This window comes from Hydra vulgaris, chromosome 12 (genome assembly GCF_038396675.1).
Source record: "Hydra vulgaris chromosome 12, alternate assembly HydraT2T_AEP".
Lineage (NCBI taxonomy): Eukaryota > Metazoa > Cnidaria > Hydrozoa > Anthoathecata > Hydridae > Hydra > Hydra vulgaris.
The window spans coordinates 78927501-78948821 of NC_088931.1; the positions used below are offsets into that span (position 1 = coordinate 78927501).

A 21321-nucleotide genomic window follows, 5' to 3' on the forward strand; every position below is an offset into this window, starting at 1 on the left:
AGCTTTACTGTAGTTGTAAGAGGTTCGATAATAGGGGGATTCAGGTGATGAAGAAGAATGAGATATTAGTTTTAAAGAGATCAAACTGTGATCAAAAGCACCTAAGGGTGAATGTGGAGAAACTGAGCACTGACTAGGATCAGAAACAAGACATAAGTCGAGTAGAGAAGGTAAATGATTCGGGTTGTCTGGAAAGTGAGTTGGAAAGTTGACTATTTGAGTTAGGGATTGAGAAAGGCAAAAGTTGTGGGCTTTAATGCCTGCAGAGTCACTGACATTAGAGCCAAGCCATTCAGTGTGATGAGCATTAAAGTTACTGACAACAACAATATAGGCTAATGGATAAAGAGAGAGGGCTTGGTCAATATGATCAGAAATAACGTCAAAAGGTGTGCAGTCTTGAGATGAAGGAGAGTGATATAGAACAAAGAGAAAGGCTATAGAGTGAAGTGGTGCTAAACGAAAGCACATAAAAGGAATTGTCTGCGGATTCAAACCTAGTTTCACGACAAATGGGTGAATTCTTACGAATGTAAATGCCGAGGCCAAGCATGTGACTATTGGAGTCTTTACGAATTAGAGGAAGATAACCATCAACACTAAGATCACAAGATGAGACAGCCGAACTCAAATTAGTCTCACAAAGAGCAAGTAGGTCTGGCGAACTTTGCAAGAGATAAGACTCAACAGAAAAAAAGTTACTTCGAAGACCACGATATTAGTAAATGATAGGTTTAGAGAACTTGGTGATGATGATGGTTTTTTGTGTTTTATAGTTTTTGGTACTTTATTCATTTTTAAATTAGATTGAAGAACTTGACTCAAAGCATAGATAGTACTCAGAACACTGTTTAATAGCCCAAGCAATTGCCTCATAACTACTAATAAACCCTAAGCCGTAACAAAGGGCTCCAAATGTGGCCTCCGCAATGCACACCAAAAGTACAAACAGGGACACCATCCATGCGCAACATGGCACTGTTAATACTTTGATATTTTTTTAGCTGTTGATGGAATCAGCCTCTCTGAGAGCTACCACAGAGTTCGGGAAACCTGACTACCAGCCAGCCTCAGAACCATAAAACTGAGTTTTAGAGCTGTACCCTCATTAGGAGATAATAGAATAAGTTGCCTAGTCATAAAAACGGAGACACAAGCAAAACCCATGCATTGAGTCAAGAAGATCCAGCATTCAACATCCTAAACTGGAAACAATGTATTAAAATACATCTGCGCCAGCCTAATAGATGAAGAAGGGGTGCAAGGCTGGTCAACAGATAGAATCTGTTTACCCCTTAAGTCTTTGCCTAGGAGGCCTTCTACAAGACAGTAGCTGGGTGCATTTAACATCTGCCCAAGATGAGTATTTTTATCGAGACACCATCTCTAGCCTTTACTCAACCAAGAGCCCCAAGGCAGGGGGAGTTTTAAATCGGAGTTGGCATCTCCTAGCCTTTGCCTGAAAAGGCATATCCTACAAGGCAGCAGGACATGAAGCAGATTGTACTGGGTTACATGTTACCAGTAGCAGGATAACCTGATCTGACTTCATTTGGGTGGTAAAAGTTCTAAGAAGACAATTCCTTTGTAATCCCACTAAACTGATAACATAACTTTCTTTTGATGAATATCAGCTTTTGATGTTGTTTGAGCTGGTTCACCTGGCTTGCTCCACGATCTTTTCCGATTGACATTATTGTAAACAACCACTTTTAATCACCAGTTATCAATCGTTTTAAAAATGGATCATTTTCATTATGTTTCTTTAACAAATCGCAGATGTTAATGCATAGTGTTGAATGATTTTCTTTCAGTTCATGAGGAACCCATATATCAAGTTTTCGTAAATAGCAAAGTTGTTTTAAGCGATTTTCAATGTATGTATGTGATACATGAAGCTTCTCTGCAATCTCACGTGTTGTACTGTGACAATCCGAATCGATTATTGCTTTGATTTGGTTGTCATCAACTTCAACTGGGCAACCGGAGCATTTTTCATCTTTAAGTGAAAAATCACCAGAACAAAACTTGGCAAACCAATTTTGACACTTCTTTTAAAGCTTTGTCACCATAAACAGCACATAACTTTTTGCGAGCTTGCGATGCATTTTTTCCTTTCCAGAAATAAAAAAGTAAAATATGACGAAAATGTTTGTTTTGATTTTCCATATTTCAACAAACAAAAACTACACAACAGATCAATAAATTTTTTTTAAATGATTGACAGTTGAAATACCAACTATCAAATAACAAAATGTGTTTGACATTTCGACTACATTAGCAAACCTAAAAATTCAACTAAAGCCATCTATAAGTGAAATCCGCAATTACTTAGTTTCCAACCCAATATTTTGAAAAATCTCCTAAAGTATTTTAACAATTTATGGCATTTTAAATTCACTTCCTTGATGCAAAAAAATATAACGTAAGATATATCTTCATTATTTACACATCTTTAGTTTCATTTCATGGTAAAATCAATGGTTGCCTATTATATACTTCATTAGAATTGCTATTTTATTCTTTTTTACTATTAGTTTCTGTTGTTAGTTTAAAAAAATCTTCTTTGAAAACTTTTTAATTAAATCTTTTTAAAAAACCATTACAAATTTTGCCAACATTTGTGAAGCCATTGCAATGAAAGAAAATTACTAATCCATTTAGCAATTTAAGTTTAAAGCGCATTTTTCTATTGAGTTATCAAAAAAACAATTAGCATTAATAATTTTTATGTTTATAAAAAGATAATCTTCATGGAAAATTCAGTTTTAATTATTTTCTTTATTTTGTGCTAAAAATAAACTTTGTATCATCATCGCGTGCTAAAATTTCAAGCTACACTTGGTTTCTATTTTGAATAACGATCACTTGAACATAGTAATGAAATTAAAAAATTAAATTAAAAAATTAATTTTTGCACTGTAAAGCACGAAGGGGCAATAAATTACTAAAATCTTTCTAAATTAAAATTTTCTCAAGTTTAATCAATAATTTTATAACAGTTTAACTATAAATAAAAAATTTAAACAAGTTAAATGTACAAAAATATTAAATATCTAAAATTACTGTGTTTACTAAAACTTTGATGTTATCAAACCTCCCTTTTTAATCTGCGCATGCCATTTTAAAAAGATGTTAGTTCAATCAGTTAATTGGAGCATAAGTTATTTACCGTAAAACTGATTTTTCATTTAAAAAAAAGCAATGATTTGATTTAAAATTATGTCAAAAGTAATTCTTTTACAGCATTAAGTATCTTTTTATTTACAAAGTTTAGTAGGTGTTATGAAACAAAAATTAAAACACTAAAAATTATTTTTATTTTGACCAGCCAATAAAAACAGTTGATCATCAATTCTGTGTTAGGCGGCCTATATATATATATCTACTGGCCAAAAGTTTAGGTTCACTTAATAAATTTTACAATATGCAAAAAAAAAAAAAAGATAAGATTTTTGTCATCATAGTTATTTATTCAAATGTGGCAAGTGGTGTAGTGGTAGAATGCTCGCTTCATAAGCGAGAAGTTCCAAGTTTGATCCCCACCACGTATCTAGTAGTACTACGCTCAACTTGTTTCTTTGCGCTGCGCCCTTGTTTGTCAAGGTTCGTTTTAAAGTGTTGGAGTTAAAGAGTTGAGAGAGGATTGTAACCACAAAAAGTAGCCACCTTGACTGTAGTGGCCCTCTAGGCCTTGGGGAGGTGAATAACATTAAAAAAAAAATTTATTCATATTGTTTACAATGAAATGATTATACACACAGCAAACATGACATTTACAATCTCATTCTACTTGACAATCATCATTGTTAATTACTCATATTGTTAACAATAAAATAACTATTCTTTCAGAAAAGAAGGATGACATTTAAAAAAAATTTATAGTTTTTTTTTTTAAAGAGTTTTTAAAGTACTCCTTTTGCTTTTAAAACAGCAGCACCGTTTTAAAAGCAAAAGGAGTACTTTAAAAACTCTTTAAAAAACATTGATTTGATTCCAACGCATTTGTATGAATGCCCAAAGTTATTTTTTGCTTTGATTGGTTGCATTTTTCTCAAGACAATTCAATTAAGTTTAAATCAGGCAATTGAGGCAGTCATTCCATATCTTTTGGTTGTTTTTTTTTTTGTCTTTGGTTGTGATATAACTTCTGCACATTTTAGAAATGTGTTTAGGATTGTTATCCTCTTAAAAAATCCACAACCCACAATTCTTTTTCCACACAGAAATGCATGTTTTTGGAGAATATTGAGGTATATTTTTATCCATGATGCCCTAAATTCACATAATGTCACTAACTTTGTTTCTAGCAAAGCATCACCAGATGTTGACTGACCCTCCACCATGCTTGACTTTTAGAATAACACATTGTTTTATTATGTGTTCTCTAATTAAATAACAAACATATTCTTGATGATTTTCTTGGAAAATTTCGAACTTTGATTTGTCAGTGAACAAGGCTTGAGACCATTGTTAATCTGTAAAATCTTTATGTTTTTTTGCCTATCTCTTTTAACTTTGTTTAACTTGCATAGTAATAGTTTTTTATGGCAAAAATGCATTCTTTCAAACCCTAATTGCAAAGAGTTACAGTTAAATGGGGTAGTGGTGTAGTGGTAAAGCACTCGCTTCATAGCGAGAGGTTCCGAGTTCGATTCCCACCATGTCCCTGGTAGTACCGCGCTCAACTTGTTTCTCCCCGCAGCGGCCTTGTTCATCAAGGTTTGTGTTTCGGAGTTATAGAGTTGAGAGAGGGTTATAATCACTATTTAGTAGCCTCCTCATCTGTAGTGGCCTTCTTGGCCTTGAGGAGGTGAATAACGAAAAAAAAAAAAAAGACATCATTTTATGGCTGAAACAGATACTGGTGTTACTCCATGTGTCAGTTGAGTTCTTCGTAAATTTTAGGAGCAGTGTAAATACAATTTATTTTAATTAGAACACAGATGACTTTTTCTTAATCATTCAATGTTGCACTGGGTCTCCCTGAACAATGAAAACTTTGATAACAGTCAGTTTCATTCTTTCTCCAAAACATGACTTTATTTTGAGAAACATTAGTTTTTGAAACAACTTTCTATGTTAAATAACCTTTCTTGTGTAATGCCAAAATTTTTTTTTCTACATTTAGCTTTTCAACCTATAATTCATTCATCAAAACATAAAATATATAATAACCTTAAAATTCAATATTAAGGTAATATTCTTTGAATTATTTCACAAAAACAATATTTAACACAAACAATTCAGGCCTTCACAGGAAAGCATGCTATCGCACGCCATTATATGACCACGCATATAATGGCGTTAATAATAATGACTTTGTTTTGACAATTTAACCATGGTTTAAACATGTTTTTTGGAATGTGAACATTTCAAAAATGTGCCAAAAAAAAAAACAGTGAAAAAAAGCTAGTGAAGAAAACCATTTCTTAATTTTTTAAGACTAAAAAACTTGTCTAAACTTTATTAAAAAAAAAACTTAAAATTTTTTTAATAAAAAGTAACAAAAGTGAAAATAAAAAGAACTTATCTAAGACTAAAAACAAAAAAATTAAATTATAATTCAACTAAAATAAAACATAAAAAATGCTAAGATTATTTAAATCAAGTTTTTAGTTACGTTCAATAAACTTCAAATTTTTTATTTTCATTCATTTTCAATAATATTATGGGAAACCGTTTTAAATAAACTAAAAACTTACTTTTAATGATTATTTAATAAATACGCCAATTTAATTTATATTTTGTTTTTTTAATAATTTAAAAATAGCAAGTTTCTATATAAACACACGCTACATAACAACTACGTGTTTAAAATTAAAAAAATTAAAGTCTTTAAATGTATGTTTAAAAAACCATGTAATTTAAAGTACTCAAATTAGCTTTTAGCTTTTTAAAAACATGTACAACCATGAATAAACATGTACAACCATAGACAAACATGTATAACCATGAACAAACATGTACAACCATGAACAAACATGTACAACCATAAACAAACATGTACAACCATTAATAAACATGTATAACCATGAGCAAACATGTACAACCATTAACAAACATTGGTGACCATTAGTTTATAATATTAAAACATTAAAATGAAGTTAAATCTAATTGTTTATAATTTAACCTTTTTGCCTGTAAAATAAAAAAAAGCAGAAAAATATACAGAAAGATACCTCACACTTCATTATGTCATCTATTATCCATAAATTACTAAAATTAACTGTCATTCCACTATAATTGCTCAATACTTTAAGAAAATCCTAAAAATAAATAAATGATTTGTTATTGCATTTTTACAACTATTATATTGCATAGTAAAGAACATTTGATTGTTCAATTGTGAGAATATCAATAACAGTGATACCAGTGGACTAATTAGGTTTTGTGACTAGAGCTTTTGTAAAGTTAATTTTTGTGACAGAATTTTATAATTTAAATAATTAAACTAACACAAATAGAAAGTAAAAAGAAGTAAAGAAATCAAAAATGTCTGCATAATAATTTCACATTTTTAAACAACATAATGGCTCTGTTTGTACATCGAAAAAAAAAAGACGTCGCAATACACGTACACACGTACAACACATACGCATGTTTTCCAAAGTTCCATGAAACAGTTTTTATGTTTTCGTCTTTTTAATCAGAATAAGTTTTTTGAAACTACTGGTACACAAAAACTAAATCAACTGCAACATTGAATAAAGACTTAAATTACCTCAAAATTTAAAAGTTATTTGAAAACATTGAACTTAATTGTTTTTAAAAAAGAAGAAAATAGGTTTGTTACTAATAAGTAAATCCATAAGAAGAAGCTTAAAAGAAATACTTAGGTTTATTAAAAGTACTTGCCGTACTAATTTAGTACCTTATACATAAGTACTGCAGTATAATACCATAATGTAGTAATATATTGTAACAAACCTATTCCAATAACAATATATTCATGTAAAAAAAACTTTAAAAATGTTACCTGGTTTTCATGTTCCTTTTGAATATATTCGGGCTTTAAAGTCAACTGCTTTAACAATTTTTTAAGACGAGGGCAATAAGTGTCACCAGAACGCAAAACCTGATTGAACAAAAAATAAGATTTGATGCAATTTTCTGCATACAAATATTCACAAGGCATCTTTCAGCAAACGTGTAAAAGTTTGTGCATACTGACATGAACACAAATACCTTTTACAAATTGTTTTGTGAAAAAATTTTTTTTTTATTCTTTTCATTAAAAAATTTGATGAAAAAATAACTTGAAACTTGGGCATTGTAATTCGCATGATATAAGAAAAATTTGTTAAACTATGAAAAGAAAAAAAAAATAGACATTAAAAATACCATGAAGTGCTATCACCCAAAATAATTACTAATAATCAAACAAATAAATCTGTAATTCATTTGCTCAAAAAATATGGTAAAACTATTTCTGTGAAAATTTATTGTTAGTATGAAGGAAAGTCTTCATATCATCAGCAAGTACAACAAACTTCTGAATTAGCCAGTTTAACAACAAACTTCTCAGCCAAATTTAAACAAGATTTTCTTTTACATCCAAATTACTTTAAGTGTAAAAGAAAAACTTGTTTAAAATTAATTTTTTATTAACTTATTAAATAAGCTAATAATAATATACAGGAGTGCACAAAATGCCAAGACAAAATTTCAAATTTGAATTTGGCGCTTTGTTGCAGAACAAATGTAAACATTTTGTTAGCAATTTAATTGCAACAATTATGAAGTGATTTTTTAAAAATACTTCAATCATTATTGTAAAAAATGTCAAAAGAGATCATAGCACCATTTTATCGTGTTGATGAAACCATTAAAAAACTGTGGAAGGCGGGACTTAAGAAATTAGAAATTTTGAAGAAAATGAATGAACAATTAAATAGATCTAATGTCTACAAAGTCCTAACAGCTCTTCAAAAAGGAGGAGAGTTTTTGGAAAAAAGTTGACCAAAAATGAACTTTAAGAACCAAAAACTTGTAAATGCAGTTGATTGTAAGTTGCAATATAATCCAAACCACTCAATTTCAAAATTTGCCAGATGTAAAAAATAGTCAAAATAATTTTTAAATTCCTTTACTGTTAAGAATATTGCTTGCTTGTTGCTAGCTGATTTCTCACCAAGTTCTTATGTCAACGGAAGTCAAATCAGATTTTCTATTTGAACAATATAAAGATTTGAAAGATGTTTTAGACGTATTATAAAATTAATTATTCTTTTAAAAATTAAGATTATTATACAATATCTTAATTAATATCTTAAATAATTAAACAGAATGAAAAATCTAAAACGACAGATGAAGCTATGAGAGGTTGATAACTTAAATGGCTGATGTTTTGTGTAATCTTACAGGATTAAGGAGGAGTGCAATTGTATTTCGGAAAACTCTAAAATAGTTACCTGATGAGTTTATAATTATTAACTATTTTAAATATATTTATATGGTTTTTAATGAGGTTTTTAGTTTAGTATAAATTATTGATTGATTTTGTAAAATGTTAGCTTAAGTGAAAGTTGTTTTAATGACAAGATAAATAAACTTCTTGTTGTTTTTATTACAAATAAATTACACAAACCAATTCTAGCCTGCACACTAAATTAATATTTTTGCCTATTTTTTGACATTTTAACAAAAATATTATTTTTATTTTTGTAAACAACTTATTATACTTACTGTTATTATAACAACTTAAGTCAAAATAAATATTTAAGAATTATTCTGACTATTTTTATATATAATTTATTACAAATAAATTTTAAATTAAATCCAAATATAACATAACATTTATGCCAGAGAAGCTGCAATTTCAAGGGACCAATGCAAAGATTTAATCACAAAGATTTAGGCCTAAAGAGTTTTGTAAACTTCAGCTTTTGTTCCAGAGGTGGTAAAAATCAACTCAGAAGTTTATATTGCATTTTTGAGGGAGCATTTGCTCCCCTGGCCCAAGTAAAAGTATAAGTAAAAACAATGGGCCTTTCAACAGGATTCTGCTCCATCAAGCCCATCCAGTCAATCAAGCAAAAAAACTATCCAGTTTCTTCAAGATAAAATTCCTAATGTTTGGACACCAGATATGTGACCATCCTCATTTAGTCAATGATGGAGAATCCTCCTCATTTAGTCAATGATGGAGAATCCTTAATGATGGGAAATCCTGACCATCCTCATTTAGTCAATGAGGTGAAGAAAAACCTGTCAAAATGTAAAAGCCCTAAAAAAAAACAAAAAAAAAACCCATGAGTAGAGTCAGGTTAATACCTACACAAGATAAAACATGAAGGTGTGAAGCTGGTGCATACATGAAGGTGCAAAGGTGCATACATAAAGATGCAAAGCTTGTTAAAAAAAAGTTTTCTGCTTACCCTTAAAGGCGAATTAAGTGATTACCAATTACAATATTTGGAAATATTTCTGGTCTTTAAATTCTCAACTTTATCATTCTTATTAAAAGGTTTGAACACTGTTTTAATCAAAGGGTCAATTTATCAAATTAGAAAAATTTATCAAAAAACAAAACACTAAAATTGTAACTGAAAAAAAATAACAGTCAAAACTTTCATAACTTAATTTGTTTGTCTAAACACCAGTTAATTCAAGTTTTATAAATAAATAACAAAGTTAAAATAATAATTAATGTCTGAAAAATATGCACGGTTATCTTAAAATCAACCAATTAAAAACATGTGTGGTGATCTTAATATCAATCAATTAAAAATTATACTAAACTTATTTGAACATTGTATGAAACATTAAAATCCAATTTTAGTTAGAAGGAAACTTTGAAAATTTATTTATTTAAAAAATTAAATGTTTTAAATTAGATATGAATAGATGATAATAAAAATAATGATAAATAAATATATGTTAATATAAGTTATAAGAGTTTTTTAGTTTTATTTTAAAATAACTATAAGTTGATTAAATTAGTTTTTGTTCAAATTAGTTTTATATAAATGTCTACACTAGAGAGTTACAAGTATTTAATTGTTATACTTTATTGATAAGAAAATGTTAAATAATATTTAAATAAGATTTTTTTAATTTTCTAAAGATCACTGCCAAATTCTATTAAACTGTATGCTTTGTTTTTCTAGTTGTATCTAATAATTTGTCAAATGAATGACGATATTGAAGTTTAAATCATAATGTTAATAATAATAATAACAATAATATTATTATTGTTTTATAGTGAGATTATTTATCATAATTTTAAGATCAATGAAAAATTATTTTTTTATTGAGTAAAAGCTGGGCGATTCCATATGAAAACATCCATTTTTTTTAAAAATGCAACCCTAAGTCTCAGATTTTGCTGATTTTTAAACCACTTAAAGATTTTAGTAAATTATGAACATCCTGAAAATTTTATCGTCTAATTTCAATTGGTTTCTAAGATAAAGCTATTTTAAGTTTGTCTCCAACCAGTAGAAATCCACCATTTTTAAAAATGGTTTTGGTCCAAATTTCTGTTATATGTGTGTTGGAAAGCTGAAAATTTGTACCTTTACATATTTTGGGCCAATGAATCCAACAAAACAATTTAAAATATTTAAAAATGAACGTAAGACTTAAAATTAAAATATTTACCACAATTTTACTGGGGCGAGTCCAATCGCAAAAACGCAGATTAAGCTCGATTTTGATTTTTTTTTAGAATTTGTCCTGAATTGTTATAAAAGTTATAGTTATTACAAAGCATTGGAGAGTGGTCTTTTTTAAAACAGAAATAAAAACATGGTTAAATCTACTTAAATTTAGTGCTTAAAAACAGGTATTTTGATAAATTAAACGAGAAAAAAAGGGTGTAATTTGACAGTTTTGTAACTGAAACAGTTTTGGCTATATCCAAATGTTCTTTTAGATGTTGCTGATTTGCTGTTTCTGTTTTTTTAATAGTTTTATTATTTAGAAATGTTTATAATATTGTAAAATTAAAGTTAGAATGCTCATTAATGATGTAAAATTTTCTAATACTGAACAACCTTGATCCCATGAACACATTGAATGAATTATACATTTTTCATGCTTTTTTTTAGGGATAATAAATAATAGTATATTGATAAAATGGAATCTTGTGGATTTGGAAACGTTTTAAATGATGAATGTCACAAAATATGTTTCATTCAAAAACAAGGATTAAAAAATTTTTGTAATCTAGAAAAGTATTCTCAAATTTATATTTGGAGGTCTGGCTTGTTTGAGACTACATCATACAAAAAGATAAAGACTACTTGTTATCATCATGAGCAGGTTTTAGGACCATAATTTCTACTAAAGAATGATAAATGTTGTGATGTTTTAAAAAGACACAAAAAGAAGGTTAAAGGTAATATATATGTATGTATATATATATATATATATATATATATATATATATATATATATATATATATATATATATATATATATATATATATATACATATATATATATACACACACACACACACACACACACACACACACACACACACACACACACACACACACACATATATATATATATGTATATATATGTATATGTATATATATATATACATATATATACATTTATGTATATATATATATAATATATATATATTAACTTATATATACAGTACTGTGAATAAGTTTTAGACCACTTAAATAATTAGACGTATTTACAATTTTTTTCTTTGTAATTTTTCTAAAGCGTACTTAAGTTTAATAATATATAAGAAAAGTTTAAAGAATATATTATTTTGAATAAATAAACAAAATTGATGAGGAAACATGAGGAATTTGTTTGTTTATTTATTAAAATGATGTGTCATAACAACTACATCCAAAATAGGGAACGTTATGTGGATATCCTAAGGCACCATGCTGTATCATCCAGAATGAGACTAATAGGTATAATTATCATAATTTTATTCTGCAGCAGGACAATTACCCAAAACATTGTTCCCGAGTGGCAAAAAATTATTTAAATGAAATGGCAGAAGAAGGAGTACTGGAATTGATGACCTGGCCTCCCCAGAGTCTAGTTTGAATATAATTGAGCATATTTGGGATTACCTGGACAGAAAGAAGGTCGAACATGTTCCCCGAAATGCTGAAGAATGTTTTGAAGTACTTCAAAGAGAATGGCACAATATGTCCCAGGATTTTATAACTAATTTGTATGAATCTATTTCCCGGCGAATATTGGCTGGGATTGAGGCAAAGAGAGGACATAGTAAATATTAAGAGTTTTTTATGAAGTTTGACATTAAAAAGTTTTTAATGTCAAACTTCATAAAAAACTCTTAATATTTTACTCTTAAAAGTAATTGTTCCATATTTTGTGTGAAATACATGTGTTTTAATAAGTTTATAATTTAGAAATACAAACTTAAATATTAGAGAAGAATTCTCTGGTATTTTTTGAAAAAATGTAAGTGGTCTAAAACTGATTCACAGTACTGTATATATTATATAAATTTATAATATATATATATATATATATATATATATATATATATATATATATATATATATATATATATATATATATATATATATATATATATATATATACATATATATAAATTTAGAAGAAGAGTATAATGTTTATTAAAAATTAATGATTTTATTTTAGGTCAAACAACCATATCTCTTGAAATGGCTCGTAACCTTAAATCTAAAAATCTAGACTGTAAACCAGGATAGAAATTTTGTCGCTCATGCATCCAGCTTTTGTCAAATTGCGATGAAGTTTCTAATAATGAAATGGAGTGTGAAATTGATGGTGATGTATCATTTGTTAAAGATAAATCTTGAAATAAATAACAGTTGGACAACTCTTTAATATCAATCGGAGTCTCACCAATTAAAGTTCATGGAGTCACAAAGCATCAATGAGTTGTAACACCAAAAAGTGTGGTCAAAGCATACTCAAAAATGGAAGAAGGAGTAGCAAGTGCTTATGGAGTAAATATAGATAACTTAAGTACAGCCGCAACTTTTCCCAGTCATCCTACAGATAAAAAAATCATTTGACAATTTTAATGAAAGAAAAACTTAAAGTTGAACCTTTTAAAAAAAAATTCAAATATTACCACTTACACCTGAATCTTGGTCTAGAAAATACACTTCAGAATATTTTGAAGTTACTGAACATCTTATACAACAAGCTAGGAAACTTAAAAGTAAAAATGGAATTCTTGCTATACCTGATAAGAAAATAGGCAAAAAAATACCTGACTTTCTTACAGCTTTGATTCAAGATTTTTTTTAACAAGATGAACATTCTAGAATTATGCCTGGTAAAAAAGATTGTGTTAAGGTTAAAAGTGGTCTCCACAACAAAAAAGATTATTGTTAAGCAACCTTCATGAGCTTTATATTGATTTTAAAAGTAAATAACCTAATTTTAAAATAGGATTTTCAAAGTTTTGTTGTTTGCATCCAAAATGGTGTATTAGTGTGGGACCAAATAGTACACACTGTGTATGTGTTTGTATTTACCATCAAAACTCAATATTGCTTGTAAATGTTGTCCAATGGAATGTTACATACAAAGAATTAATGTCAAAATTTTAGATGAGGAGTTAATTGAGGTTGACGAAGAAGAAGAAATTCAATTTAATCAATGGCAAAGTACTGATAGATCACAATTAATTACTCAGACAGTTAACTTAATTGAATATAAAGAACTTGTTGTTTCTAACATTAATTAACTAACTTCACATTCATATATTGCTAAATGCCAAACTCGCTATTTGAAAGAGCTAAAAAATAATTTAGGTTACAATGAATGTATTATACAGGCAGATTTTGCAGAGAACTATCAATTTGTTATACAGGATGAAATACAAAGTTATCACAATGTACACTACATCCTGTTGTTATATATTTTAAGGAAATTTCTAAAACAAATATTCAGCATAAGTCATTCTGTTTTTTAAATGATGACAATGATCATGATACATACTTTGTGTATGAATTTCAAAAGAAAATTGTAGAGTACATTAAAGAATATTTAGTTGGTATCAATAAAATTTATTATTTTTCTGATGGATGCTCTGCTCATTATAAAAACTTTATAAATCTATGCCACCATAAGGAAGATTTCGAGATTACAGCTGAATGGGTATTTTTTGCAACCAGCCACGGAAAATCCATTTGTGATGGCATAGGTGGTACCGTTAAAAGAATAACAGCAAGAGCAAGTTTGTAAAGATCATTAGAAAACCAAATATTGACAGTTGATGATATGCTTGAGTTTTGCGTCACCAATATAAACACAATCATATTTTATAAAATTATCAAAGAAACAGTTAATTTAAGGCAACAGCAACTAAAGGAGCAAATTGAAACAGGAAAAATTGTTCCAGGTACCAGAAGTTATCATCAATTCCTACCCATTTCAAAATTTGAAATTAGTTTTAAAAGAAAAAGCAAACATCAATGTGTTGACAGATTTATACTGTCAAAAGCAGTACCACCTGATGTTGTAATTATACCAAATCTAAAGAGATAGATAATACAACAAATGATATTCAAATTAAGTTTATGCACCCTCACGGACCTTCTCAAAACTTCTAAAGCTAAAGAAAGATGATATCTGTTGGGTATTATAGTCGAGTTTAATTGCAGTAATCAAAGTCCCAACAACAAAATCAGGGCTAACATATAACATTGATGTAAATGATTATAACACTATAACTAATAAATTTTAATTTTTTTGAGTTTTTAATTTATAAATTTTGTAAATTACTTTTATTTCTTCAACTTCTTTCCAAGTTCTCTATTTGTTTTGAAGCCCTTTTTTTTATAAGTTTATTTGTCTTAGTTTGATAAATATGAAACGAATGTTTTATAAGTAATAAATTTAAGTAAGAAGATGTTTATATTTCTGCTCTTCAACATCTGATTCTTTGTAATAACTTCAACTAAACTATTTAATACAACCTCTGAAAAAAAACAACTAAATTTGTGATATACATCTGCATTTATATAATTCTCCCCCTTTGAAACTCAAATTTTTTAGGATCAGATTCTATAAAATTACAAAGAAAATAGAAACAGCTAGTCAACAGCAACTAAAAGAACAGTTTGATGTTGCCAAAACAGTTTCAGTTACAAAACTATCAAATTATACCCTTTTTTTCTTGTTTAATTTATCAAAAGACCTGTTTTTAAGCACTAAATTTAAGTAGATTTAACCATGTTTTTATTTCTGTTTTAAAAAAGACCACTCTCCAATTCTTTGTAATAACTATAACTTAACTATTCAGGACAAATTCTAAAAAAAAAAAATCGAGCTGCATCAGCATTTTTATGATTGGACTCGCCCAAGTAAAATTGTGGTAAACATTCAAATTTTAGGTCTTATGTTCGTTTTTAAATATTTTAAGTTATTTAATTGGATTTGTTGGCCCAAAATATGTAAAGATACACATTTTCAGCTTTCCAACACACATATAACAAAAACTAGGACCAAAACCATTTTTAAAAATGTTGGATTTCTGTTGGTTGGAGACAAACTTAAAATAGCTATATCTTAGAAACCGATTGAAATTAGACAATAAAATTCTCAGGATGTTCATAATTTACTAAAATCTTTAAGTGGTTTAAAAATCAGCAAAATCTGAGACTTAGGGTTGCATGTCGTGGATGTTTTCACACGAAATCACCCATCTATTGAGCTTTGTCACTAGAGAGTTACAAGTATTACATTGTTATATTTGATTGATAAGAAAATGTTAAATAACAATTAAATGAGATTTTTTTTAATTTTCTAAAGATCACCAAATTGCCAAATGCGGTAGTGGTAGAGCGCTCGCTTCATAAGCGAGAGGTTCCGAGTTCGATCCCCACCACGTCCCTGGTAGTACCGCGCTCAACTTGTTTCTCCACGCAGCGGCCTTGTTCATCAAGGTTCGTGTTTCGGAGTTATAGAGTTGAGAGAGGCTACATAACTGTATAACCACAATTAAGTAGCCTCCTTATCTGTAGTGGCCTTCTGGGCCTTGGGGAGGTGAAATAACGAAAAAAAAAAAAAAAATTCTATTAAACTGTATGCTTTGTTTTTCTAGTTGTATCTAATAATTTGTCAAATGAATGAAGATATTGAAGTTTAAATAATTGGTAATAATAATAATAACAATAATATTAATATTATTTTATAATGAGATTATTTATCATAATTTCAAGATCAATGACCAAATATTTTTTCATTGAGGAAAAGCTATTGAGATTTGTGATAAAAACAATTTACGGTTTAAAAAAATTTAAAACCAGAAGCATTTCCAGATATTACAATTCATGATCACTTAATTTGCCCTTTGCTTAGGAGGCCGTCTACAAGACAGTAGCCAGATGCAGTTAACATCTGCCCAAGATGAGTATTTTTATCAAGACACTACCTCTAGCATTTACTCAACCAAGAGCCTCAGGGGTATTTTAAGTCAGAGTTGACTTTTCCTTGACTTTGATTAGATAAAAATATTGTAAATATATTAAATACATTTACAATATTTTTCATCAGTTATTGTTCTTGTCCCATATCAACTTTATATTGGGTATCACTCTTAGTTTACTTTTAGTATATGAATAAATTAACTTTGCATTAGTTTTCATATTAATTAATAACTGTTTTTCATATTAACTAGTAAACTTTTTAGTCCTCAGTAACATCCTACTAAACATTTTGTATTACATTTGCCTATATTATATATTAGTGATGTCATAAATTACACTTAAGTTAAGACCATTTTTGATATTTTAAAGAATGTAAGAGGAATAGAGAAATTTTTTTGAAAAAATGTTAATACACAATGCACTTGTTTTATTTTGCAAAATTGCAGATTGTTAGATAAAACTAAATAAAAGGTAAAATTAAAAGCTGGTTTAAAAATTTAGAATGTTGATTCATATACAAGCTGTTAAACTGTTATCAATCAAGTTAACTATAAAAATAAAATTCAGTTCACAGTTTAATTTATAGTATTTTTGACCATCACTTCAGAATAATTAAAATCTCTTACAAGTTTTGAGAATTTATTGCAGTCTATATTGTTTATTGTGTTACATATCATATGTTATTTATACTGTTGTTTTCATTATTCATTTATACTGTTGTTTTCAAAACTATAATATGGTTTATAAAAGCACTCTGTCAAAATATTTTTTGTCTCTGATATTAGAGCATCAGATCTTTTCAATATAATAAGTAGAAATAGCTCATTAATTTCATAAAAAATTTATTTTATTAATGTTGGATTAGTATACTAAAATATGTTGGTATATTAAAATAGTATCTTGTTAATATAACTAATTATATACAATAATTTTACAATCATATATTATAACTTAGAACTGCTATTTTTATAAATTAAACTTACAAACATTTCATATCCTTTATACTACAACTATAGTTATACTTTATTATAACTGTGTGTGTGTATATATGTATATATATATATATACATATATATATATATATATATATATATATATATATATATACATATATATATATGTATATATATATATATAAATATATATATATATATATATATAAATATATGTATGTATGCATATATATATATATATATATATATATATATATATATATATATATATATTATGTATGTATGTATGTATGTATGTATGTATGTATGTATGTATGTATGTATGTATGTATGTATGTATGTATGTATGTATGTATGTATGTATGTATGTATGTATGTATGTATGTATGTATGTATGTATGTATGTATGTATGTATATATATATATATATATATATATATATATATATATATATATATATACTATAACTGTAGGCCTCGGCGGGAAGCGAGAGCTTTAACGGGAGCAATTTACAGCTCTCGCAAAAGTTTTTTTTCTCTCAAAAGTATAATTATCATTGTAACTAAAATGAAAAACGAAAAGTGAAAAAAACTTATTTAATTAGATAATAAACGCGGCTTTTGCAACAAAAAAATTTTATGTTTAAAGAATTTTTCACGTTGCAATAAATGACGCTTGTTATGTGTATATTATTGTAACATTAATGTTGCAAGCGTATGCTTGTAACAAGTATAAAACCAAATTTTGTATTTAATAAGCAATTTTTAAATAAATAAACAGCTCTCATAAAAAGCAGTTTAGAGGAGCAGCTCACATGACTTGCCATGTTTGTTTTAGGAGGGCTTTTCTCCGCTCTCGTGCTCAATTACTTCCGCCGAGGCCTGTAACTGTATATATTTATATATATATATATATATATATATATATATATATATATATATATATATATATATACATTTATATATATTTATATATTATATATTTATCTATATATATATATATATATATATATATATATATATATATATATATATATATATATATATACACAACTTTAAAAAGTATTCTACACAATAGAGTGCTCAATGTTCTTAAAAGAACAGAGCAATTATATATTAGTAGAAAATCACTTAACAAAAATTTTTTCCATTTGACACTGTGTTTCATCAACAAAGATTCATCAGAAAGATTTTTCTGATGAATCTTTGTTGATGAAACACAGTGTCAAATGGAAAAAATTTTTGTTAAGTGATTTTCTACTAATATATATATATATATATATATATATATATATATATATATATATATATATATATATATATATATATATATATATATATATATATATATATATATATATATATATATATATATATACTATAACCAGGGATGTGGAGTCCCAAAAAGGACTCCGGATTTGAAAGTCACAAAAAGGTTTCTTCATCCTAGTTTTTGGTATCGAGGAGCTCTAAAGATATAAATAAGTTTATGGACTACTAATAGGAAAAAAATTAAGACTTTCAGGTTAGAGGAACAATCATTTTTTGAGTCCGGAGTCCTTAGGTATAATGGCGGCAAGGACTCCGGGACTCCGGACTTAAAAACAATAAATTTCAAGTCATTAAATCTCATAAATTTTTTTATTATAGCAGATAATAAGTCAACAAACATGTTTAGAGCTTTTGGACACTACAGACTTGGAAAAAGTAGAGATATAAAGCCGGAGTCCTTTTGGGACTCCGCATCCCTGACTATAACTGTATATATAGTATACTATAACTGTATATATAGTATACTATAACTGTATATATAGTATACTATAACTGTATATATAGTATACTACAACTGTATATATAGCATATATAGTATACTTTACTATATATATCGTATACTTTACTATATATATATCGTATACTTTACTATATATATCGTATACTTTACTATATATATCGTATACTTTACTATATATATCGTATACTTTACTATATATATCGTAAACTTTACTATAATTATAAATTTGATAAAAAAAGTAAACATAAATTCCTTAAACATCTTTTTGTCCTCTTTTTAAATTCAAAATTGCAAATATTGTTACAAAAAACAATTTATAAATAAAAATACTTATCTTTATAACTTTTTGGTCATATTAAAAAATTTTATTATTTAAAATTTTATTAATTTATATACAAATTAAATTTTTTTTAAAAGTAAACATTATTTTTCTAATATTTGTTTTAACAAAAATATTGATAATTGAAAACCTGGAAACCCTTGGAATATCTTGAAGGGTTTCCAGGTTTATATAGCATAAGCATATTTTAAATATCAGAAAAACAAAACTATGATTACTATAACATACAGGGTCGGCATCACCAGGGACAGTGTGAACAGGTATTGGCTGCCATGTGATGTTCTCATTCCACACCTATTATTAAAAATTAAACATAAAAACTATTTTTTTTTAAAAACATGAAAAAAAATTTTGATTTAAATTTAAACATACAGCCATACATAAAATTCATTTGGTTTCTGCTTCAGAGTGTTTGTTCAGAGTTCCTGCGTCACCCTTAATGGTATAACCCAATTTATATATATATATATATATATATATATATATATATATATATATATATATATATATATATATATATATATATATATATATATATATATATATATATATATATATATATATATATATATATATATATTTGCTCATTCAACATCTGACTACATCATCTGTTTAAATAATTTAAACAATAATCAACAGGTGATGGAGAAAACCATTTAATCTAACATGTCAAAGTAACCCGCATAACCTTATACACTATAGTAGATATATAAGGTAAACACCCTAATTATTTCCAATATAATAAATTTTACCAATATTGTGAAAGTTTCAGTACTGCACATTCATAAAGTGTAAAGCCCTGTTCTTATTCAATATTTCTACTGTGTTACACATGAAATACTGCAAAGCTGATTTTAATTTACTTAAGAAATAAAAATGCTAGTTTTTTAACCAGCTAAAAACCAGTTGCGGACATCCAGTAATGAATATAGCCTAGTCATAAACACCTAGTACCTATTGATAAATCTACGATTTCAAGCTGTAGATGATTTTAATCATTAAAATGAAAATAAAATGCAATACTTTTTCGAAATTGACAATTTTTTTTTGAAATTAACAGTGTGATTAGCACTAAAAACTACTTTAATATCTAGATATTTCTGTACATAAGAACTTTTGCATGCACTTATAAAACATATGTCACAATCAACAATACAAAGTTTCTTATCTTGGTTGATTATAAACTCGTCCTAATTAAAATCACAAATTTCTTAAAAACTTAGGTAACAATTTAAAAAGTAAAAGTTGAGTATTTTTGCATCTCTTTTACACTATCAAATCCTCTTTTAATAAAGAATATTGGAAGATGAATGTATTCCACAATGTTTTTTTTTGCACCACATTTTATCTGGTTTATCTGGCCACTTATATGTGTTTCCTTTTGAAAATATCATCTTGCTTACTTCAAACTCAGTTTTTTTTGTATTTTAAATGACTCCAGAAAAATATTGCCCCTCATATAAAACTATAACATAACTTTCCTATGATTTTTTGAGTTTCTGTTGAGAAAGAACTAACTTACTGAACAGTCACCCAATTCTGATTCTCCAGACAAGTTACCTTCATTACTTTTGACATAAATATTTTAGTTTCAGTTTCAAAAAACTGAATTTTTGCTTTGACATTTTTTTTTGTTAAGTTTCTCAAGGCTTTTTTTCTTCTCTTTTTTTAATGCACAATTCCTTCTTTTCTATTTGAAGTGCCAAAATTAGCTGTTTTAATAGGTGTTTTGTAAATGCATTTTGGTAAAGAACTATCAATACCTTGTATAACTTCTTGGCTTACATTTTTCATATACGAAGAATTGAGACCTGAAATTTTTATGGACAAGCAATTTGTTTGTGAAAAAGTGCCA

General features: G+C 27.3%; 1 protein-coding gene across 1 annotated transcript in view; it reads right to left on the reverse strand.

Annotated features, from left to right (window-relative positions):
• Nucleotides 1–21321, reverse strand: part of LOC100210580 (lysosomal acid phosphatase) — a 39941-nt gene that overhangs the window by 11596 nt on the left and 7024 nt on the right. Inside the window, exons 5-7 of the mRNA XM_065814569.1 lie at nt 19695–19760; nt 6980–7078; nt 6183–6269 (exon numbers count right to left, since the gene is read on the reverse strand). Coding sequence (XP_065670641.1) covers nt 6183–6269; nt 6980–7078; nt 19695–19760 — 252 coding nt within the window. The remainder of the gene's footprint in view (nt 1–6182; nt 6270–6979; nt 7079–19694; nt 19761–21321) is intronic.